This window comes from Muscardinus avellanarius (assembly GCF_963383645.1).
Source record: "Muscardinus avellanarius genome assembly, chromosome: X".
Classification (NCBI taxonomy): Eukaryota; Metazoa; Chordata; class Mammalia; order Rodentia; family Gliridae; genus Muscardinus; species Muscardinus avellanarius.
Genome location: NC_137792.1, coordinates 82,250,797 through 82,258,914, shown reverse-complemented (window position 1 = coordinate 82,258,914; position 8,118 = coordinate 82,250,797). Strand labels below are relative to the sequence as shown.

Genomic DNA, 8,118 nt, shown 5'->3' with positions numbered 1-8,118 from the left:
AAAATAAATACATAAATATATGATAGTTTCACCTAAAAAATAGAAAAAATAGATTCTCTGGTAAGAAAGAAAGCAAAAAGAAATATTGGAATGTTATCTTTAAGTCATCAAAAGCTTGGTATGAGACAAATGAAACTGTTATGTGAGATTATCATTTTTAATTTTAGATAAATTGCCATAATACTAGATGTCAACTACTAAGCCAAGCATGGGAGCGAGGGATAGGGAGAGAATGGGGTGGGGATTGGGTGGGGGCTGACTGGGAAAAGTGTGCATGTATGTCTACAAAAGTATGTATCCTACTATGATGTATGAATACAGTGCACCAATAAAAATAAAAAAGAAAAAAAAGAAAAAAAAAGAAAGAAATATATCAATATTGGGAAGATCTATATAACTCAGTAAATTAACATTTTTCAAATAATGCAAATGTTACAAAATCACTAATGGATAAAAACTCCATTTCATGTGAGGATAGGCTAATGGTATTTCATAAATAAGGACACAAAAAGTTTATTGATACAATTTCAATTACCATCTTAGGAACTGATCTCTAGGGAAATTCCACTTGTCCAATTTTGTTATATTTGAGAATGGACACGTTTACTCTCTATCTTTTCCAACTACCCATATCTGTCAGGAAGGATTTTCCAAGCATTTTTGTCAGAACAATGTATTACTGCAGAATAAATACAGAAGCAGACAAGAGAATCCAGCATTTTTCTTTTAAACTAGCTATAAAAAAAGATTTGGAAAAATATAAATCAGTTACTTCTTACATTAAATGTTTCTTTTGAATGACATTATTATCATGAAAGAGGTAGTTTTTCATAAAAGTAAATATTTTTAAAATAATTATGTCACAGTCACTTAAGTAAATTTATAATTACATATCTTAAGTTTCTCAGGTTTAATTTCTAATACAACAAATAATTGACTCAACACTCATAAATGAAAACTCTTTAGAGTTCAATCATTTTTAAGACCAAAAGAATTTGAGAACTGCTGCTGTGAAGAAAACTCTGAAATATATGAGCAGAAGCATGTCTCTTGCAGCTTTATTTGAAATGGTTAAAAAATCAGAAAACATTTAAATATTCAAGGAGTGAATAAATTGTTCATATTCATACAAAGTAACAATATGTAGCTGTTAAAATGAAAGAAAATTTACAAGTATTAACATGAATATATCTCTAAAACATAATTGTAGAAAAGTTATAAAATATTTTTCTCAGGATAATAGCTTTATATGCTTTTCTATGTGTGTGGTACTGGGGATTAAACCCAGGGGTTTTAACTCTAAGGTACACCCTCAACTCAATTTTATATTTTGTTTTTAAACAGGATCTCTTAGATTGCTAAGGATATCACTAAGGTGCTGAGGCTGGCTATTAACCTGCATTCTTCTTGTCTCCACCTCCCAAGTACTGGGACTACAACCTTGTACCACCATGCCAAGCATAACATTTTCAAAACACTTAAATTGGTGAAGGTGAGGTGGCTGAGTAGAGGAAGTTTACACTTCCCACTTGCTCTGTAGAACAAAAGAAAACTCCAGTAAAGAAGAAAAGCAGTTCTAACATAGCAGAAGTGAAGGCTATGCAACAAATCTGCAGGTGAAAAAAAAATTACATATTTACAACCAGTAAACTGAGACAAGAAACAAAAGTTTAAAAAGGTATCACAAACCATAGTGAGCCAAGGTGGAAACACAAGAAACCTGAGGAAAATCACAACACAATCAAGACCTACCTAATAACCTGGGGTCTGGCCACCAGATCATGAGTGTTTCTGGCACAGAGACATTGAATCTAGGTGGATTCTGACTGTCGACACTGAAAGACTGCAACTGAGCTTGCCACTGTCATCCCTTTGAACCTGGTAGCACCCAAAAACCAACCAAGAGGAGCAGGAAAATCTGAATATGTGGGGGTTCTTACACTTGGGAGCAGCATCTTAGAGGAGTATTCCTATTGGCACTAGAGTGAGCAGGACCTGCATTGAACATTCCACCCAATGTGCCTGGATTCCCCATACTGCTAATAGAGTCCTCACAGGTGCCTGAGCCCCAGAAGTCTAAATCAGCTCAGCATCCTATTTTGTTCCCATCTTGAGGGTGCTCTGTTACTCTCTCTAGAGTAGAAATCATTCAACAAAGTTTGAAAGTACTGATGAAAACTAGGCCCCAACTGTTGTAGCTCTCCTTTCAGATTCCAGCTCTAGTCCTGACCTGAGTGCATCAATTTCTGCTTCCAGAACAAATTTCCAGTAGATACTACTTCCTTCCTCATCATACCCTGTGATAATAAATTTTATTAGAAGAACAACTAAGTAAAAGACAGCTTAGGCTGAGTCAAACAGAAGATTTAAAAAATGGCAGGAAACAGCAAAAACATCTCTATTATAACACAGCATGCAAATGATCTCAACTTCACAACTAAAGAACACAGACTAGCCAGGCGTGGTGACGCATGCTTGTAATCTCAGCATTCGGGAGGCTAAGACCCGAGGATCACGGTTCATGGACAGCCTCGGCTACTTAGTGAGGTCCTCTGCAACTCAGTGAGAGCTGGTTTCAAAATAAAGAATAAAAAAATATGGCAGGGGGTATATCTTGGAGGTCTAATGCCCCTGGGTTCCAACCCCAGGCCTGCAGGAAAAAAAAAAAAAAGAACACAGACTGGCAAAGTGAATTAAAAACCAAAATCAGGGGGAAGATGGCAACTGAGAAAAGCAGCGTTTACGAGTTCTGATAACACTCGATCTCTACTGCCACAAAATTAGTGTTTTTCATAGCCAGAAAACACTATCAGCAGAGAAATAAAAAAAATGTAAACACAAGGGACAGAGAAAAAGAAGACTAGAAGAACAACCAGAGACTAGAAAAGAAACCAATCCACACTGCGGAGCCGCACCGGCGCCATACCTCACAGCACCAGGATCCAGAGAGGAAAGGTAAACAAGGAGCTGAAGTGAGCAGCTGCGGATCATTCGGGTGTAATTCAGCAGTTCTTTCAGTGCAAAGAACGTCTAAAACTCCCAGTGGCCAAGCTCATCATGCCTTCCAGGGACTCAGAACAGAGCTCAAAACCAGAAAAGAAATACTCCTGCCTCACGGTTGAGGGCATGGCAGCAGTGCCATATTGCCAGCAGCGGCCACGAGTTCACCATGCCCGTGATGGCTCCAGATCAGCGCGCACAATAACTGTAAGTGAAATTGTGGCCCCTACAGGAGAAATCCCAGCACTGCACCCTCAGGGACTTGTGCAGTTTTGAAAATCTCCCTGGGTCTGAGATTTTGCAGTCCAACCCAGTGAAGGAGTAGTGGTGGCAGAGATACCACACCCTAGTCACAGCTCCCTGTGGGAAAATGCCCAGCCTGGCACCCCCATGGTCTCTTGCGCCTGAATTAACTTCCTGGGTCTGAGACTTTATGATACAACCCAGTAAAGGAGTAGTGGAGGCTGAGAGTACCACAGACTCAAGATCCAGAACACCCTAAGTGAAGTCGTGGTGACCTGGGGAAGAACTCAGAGAAGGCACAAACTTCTGAAATCATGGGAAAGAAGAATAACAATAGAGAAATAAATGCCCACAACCCCATATTATCAGAACTTGATAACACAGAAATTCAGAGATCTCCAAAACAAATCAGGAATATAATTGCAGAAATAATACAGACCTTCAAAAAAAATTTAGAGAGAGTCTAAAAGATATAAAGAATGCAATCATTGAAGTAAAGGCATCTTTTAAAACTATAAACAATTGATTAGACCACATGGAGAATAGAATCTAACTCCTAGAAGATGATCACTCCAAAAATGAACGCATAATTTATAACTTAGGAAAAATATCAGGCAGCAGGAATCTGACATTGAAGAAATATGGGCCCATCTTAAGAGAGATAACCTAAGAATAATTGGAATAGAGAATGGAAAAGAAGGTGAAACCAAAGAGATCAACAATCTCTTCAAAGAAATAATAGCAAAAAAATTTCCAAACATAGAGCAAGAGGTCGATACACAGGTCCAGGAAACTTATAGAACTCCCTTTAGACAGAATCAGAGAAAAGGTTCCCCACACCACATAATTGCCAAAATGACCAATGTGGAAGCCAAGCAGAGAATCTTAAAGGCAACAAAACCAAAAGGCCAAGTGACATTCAAAGGCAAACCAATTAGAATCACTCGAGACTTCCCAAACCAAGTCATGAGAGCCAGAAGGGCTTGGAGTAACATATTCCAAACTCTGAAAGAAAACAACTTCCAGCCAAAAATTTCCTACCCAGCAAAACTTTCTATCAAATTAGATGGAGAAATAAGAAGCTTCCATGACAAACAGAAACTGAAGGAATTTATGTCTTCAAAACCAGTGCTAAAGAAAATACTCAAAGATATTAACTACAAAGAAAAAATAGGTGATACACACCAGAACCAGAGAAACAAGGTTTTCCATCCAGCAGACAACTAAGCAAAGAAATATTTAGTGAAAAGATTATTATTTCCTTCACCAAATGTTCTTGGAAACCTTGTCAAAAATAACTTGACCATATATGGAAGACAAAAAAAAAAAAAAACCCAAACAGTCTTCTTCCTGCTTCGGCGCTCCAGGGACCATGGCCGATCCTCGCGTGAGGCAGATCAAGATCAAGACCGGCGTGGTGAAGAGATTGGTCAAAGAAAAAGTGATGTATGAAAAAGAAGCAAAACAGCAAGAAGAAAAGATTGAAAAAATGAAAGCTGAAGATAGTGAAAATTATGCACTTAAAAAGCAGACAGAAATCCTACAAGAGTCCCGGATGATGATACCAGATTGCCAGCGCAGGTTAGAAGCTGCATATACTGATCTTCAGCAGATATTAGAAACTGAAAAAGACTTGGAAGAAGCTGAAGAATATAAGGAAGCATGTTCAGTACTGGATTCCGTGAAGTTAGAAGCCTGAAACTTTTCTCTACAGGGTATATTATGCATTAAATCCTAGATTTCATTTTGCAGTTCATTGTTTTTAACCACTGCTGTGTGCTCAAGTAGTATGAGAATGTAATGCCTTTTATGTAGTTGCATATGTTTATTTGCATATTTTAATGTGTCAAATAAATGATTTCCTCTAATAAAAAAAACCCAAACATATCAAAGTTAATCAGGAAACCAAGCATGGGAAGTAGGGAGGTGGAGGGAAGTATTAGGGAGTGGGTAGGGGCTGATTGGGTGATGTGTGCATGTATATCTTCACAAGTTTTTTTATTCCATTAAGATGTATGACTACAATGCACCAATAAAAATTTTTTAAAAATCAGGTTAGCCAGGCAATGCAGTGTTACACATCTGTAATTCCAGTACTTGGGAGGCCAAGACCAAAGGATTGCAGGCTAAAGAACAGCCTCAGCAAGATTCTCATTGATCTAGCAAGACCTTGTTACAAAATAAAAAGTAAGCAAGGCGTGGTTGCGCACGCTTGTAACCCCTGCACTTGGGAGGCAGAGACAGGAGGATCACACAGGTTCGAAGCCAGCCATGCACACTGGCTTAGGAGACCCTGTTTCCAAATAAAAATGTAAAAATGGGTCTGGGTGTGTAGCCCGAAGGTAGAAGGGCTTCCAGGAACCCCAGTACCACCAAAAATAAATAAATAAATAAAAATAAAAAAGTGAAATATGGCTTGGGTGTAGCTCAGAGGCAGAATGCCCCTAGGTTCAATCCCCAGTACCACAAAAAAAAAAATCAAAATCAGACTATATGTTGTCTATAGGAAACTCTCCTTTTAAACAAAGATATGCACAGGCCAAAAGATATTCCATGAAATGGTGAATGAAAGCAAGTAGAAATAGATACTCTCATATCCTGCAAAACTAATCAGAGAAGACAAAGGGAGTCACTTCTTATTAATAAAAGGAATAATCCAGGCCAGGTATTGGTGGCACACACGTGTTACCCTAATACTTGGGAGCCTGAAACTGAAGGACCACAACTTTGAGGACAGCTTCAACAACTTAATGAGTCCCTCCACAATTTAGTGAAATCCTGACTCAAAATAAAATAGAGATTGGAATGTGTAGCTCAGAAGTATAATGTCCCTGTATTCAATCCCCAGTAACATACACATATGTAAAAAGGAACAATCCAACAAGAAAATACAATGATAGCTAACATTTATGCACCAAACACCAGCACACCTACTGACACAAAACACTACTTAACATTAAGACACAGATAGATCCCAGTAAAAGAATACTGGAAGAGTGCTGCACACCCTTGTCAACATTAGAAAGATCATCCACACAAAAGATCGGTGAAAGCCGGGTGTGGTGGCGCATGCTTGTAATCCCAGCATTCGGGAGGCTGAGACTGGAGGATCGCAGTTCATGGATAGCCTCAACTAATACTTAGTGAGGCCCTCTGCAACTCAGTGAGACCCGGTTTCAAAATAAAGAATAAAAATATAGGGCAGGGGGTGTGGCTTGGAGGTCGAATGCCACTGGGTTCTATCCAAAGACCCACAAAAAAAAATCAGTGAAGATTCTTCATGCCTAAAGAATATTATAAACCAATGGATCTAAGGGCCATTTACAGAATATTTCTCACAATAGTTGAATTCACTTTCTTCTCAGCTGCTCATGGAACCTCCTTTCAAAATAGACTCCATTCTAGGCCACAAAGAAAGTATTAATAAAGACAAAAAATAAGTATAACAAGCCCAGCATGGTTGCTCATACATTTAACTCCAGAATTTGAGAGGCCAAGACAGAAGGATCAATCACAGGTTTGAGTACAGTTTCAGCAATTTACTGAGACCCTCAACAAATTAGACACTGTTTCAATTTTAAAAATAAACTGGGTTGGAGATGTAGCGAAGGGGTAAAATGCTTCTGGATTCAACCCCTGGTACCAAATAAATAAATAAATAAAATTATTTGCATCTTCTCAGATCATAATGGGCTGAAATTAGAAATCAAAAGCAAAGAGATAGGTATTATATCAATACACGGAGATTAAACAATACACTCTCAAATGAGGACTGGATCATAGAAAAAATAAAGAAAAAACTTAAAGAACTTCTAGAATCAAATGAAAATGGATAGACAATTTAGCAAAATCTTTGGGACACTATGAAAGCAGTCTCAAGAGGAAGATTTATAGAGCTGGGCATGGATGGTGGTACATGCTTGTAATCCCTGCATTTGGGTGGCTGAGACAGGAGGATCGAGATACAAGGACAGTCTCAGCTACTTTGTGAGGCCCTTTGCAAATCTGTTTCAAAATAAAGAATAAAAAATAGGGCTGGGGGTGCAGCTAAGAGGTAGAATGCCCCTAGGTTCCATCCCCAGTACTGAAAAAAAAATACACAATACACAAAGATAACTTCTGGGAAGATGGTGACTGAGGGAAGCAGCACACACAAGTCCTGCTGACAAACAATCTCCATTGCCTTAAAAACAGCATTCTTAGAAAAGCCAGAGAACACCATAACTTTAAGGAGCGTGATAAGTAAAAGGCAGCAGGAAAAAAAGCTACAATACCAATCAAAGAGAAAAAAAAAATCCACCTGCCTTACAGCCATGGGCACCACACCAACATCATCTTGCCTCACTTCACCCAACTCCAGAGATGAACAGGAAAACAACCAAGGCCTTGAAGTAAGCAGCTTCAGATCATCGGAATTATAAGTCATCAGTTCCTCCTGCACAAACACTGGCTACAACTTGCAGCAGTGGCGGCCGAGCTCACCACACCATCCAGAGATCCAGAGCAGCACTCAAAAACATGTAAGTGAACCCACCATCCCTACAAGAGAATGATCATCACGGTATCCTCAGGGACTCATGCAGCCCCAATAAATTACCTGGGTCTAAGACTTTGCACTTCAACCAGACGAAGGTGGGAGTGGAGTCTGCTATTGGACATAGCAGAGGCTGAAACAGACTCAGGTTCTGCATCAGTGGAAAGTGTGGTGGGAGACCTCTGCTTAAAACTAGATCCAAAAAGTAGAATCTCTGTAATCACCACAGACTATCCAATCATGGTGATCTGTGGTACTTGAGAGCCTAATATAGAAAGCAAACCTTAAACAGCTGAAAGAATCCACACAGATTCAGGAGGACTGCAGAGGCCAACTCTGCT

General features: G+C 39.0%; 1 protein-coding gene across 1 annotated transcript; it reads left to right on the top strand.

Annotated features, from left to right (window-relative positions):
• Positions 1-4,524: 4,524 nt before the first annotated feature.
• On the top strand, positions 4,525-4,949 carry LOC308279208 (tubulin-specific chaperone A). Its single transcript, XM_080719208.1, has one exon. It carries the CDS (start codon positions 4,553-4,555, stop codon positions 4,940-4,942), a length of 390 nt encoding a protein of 129 aa, XP_080575334.1. The 5' UTR covers positions 4,525-4,552; the 3' UTR covers positions 4,943-4,949.
• The last annotated feature ends 3,169 nt before the right edge of the window (positions 4,950-8,118 follow it).

What these genes read in the sequence shown, in the direction of transcription:
- LOC308279208 (XM_080719208.1), top strand. Translation starts at nt 4,553, where the DNA reads ATGGAAGACAAAAAAAAAAAAAAACCCAAACAGTCTTCTTCCTGCTTC.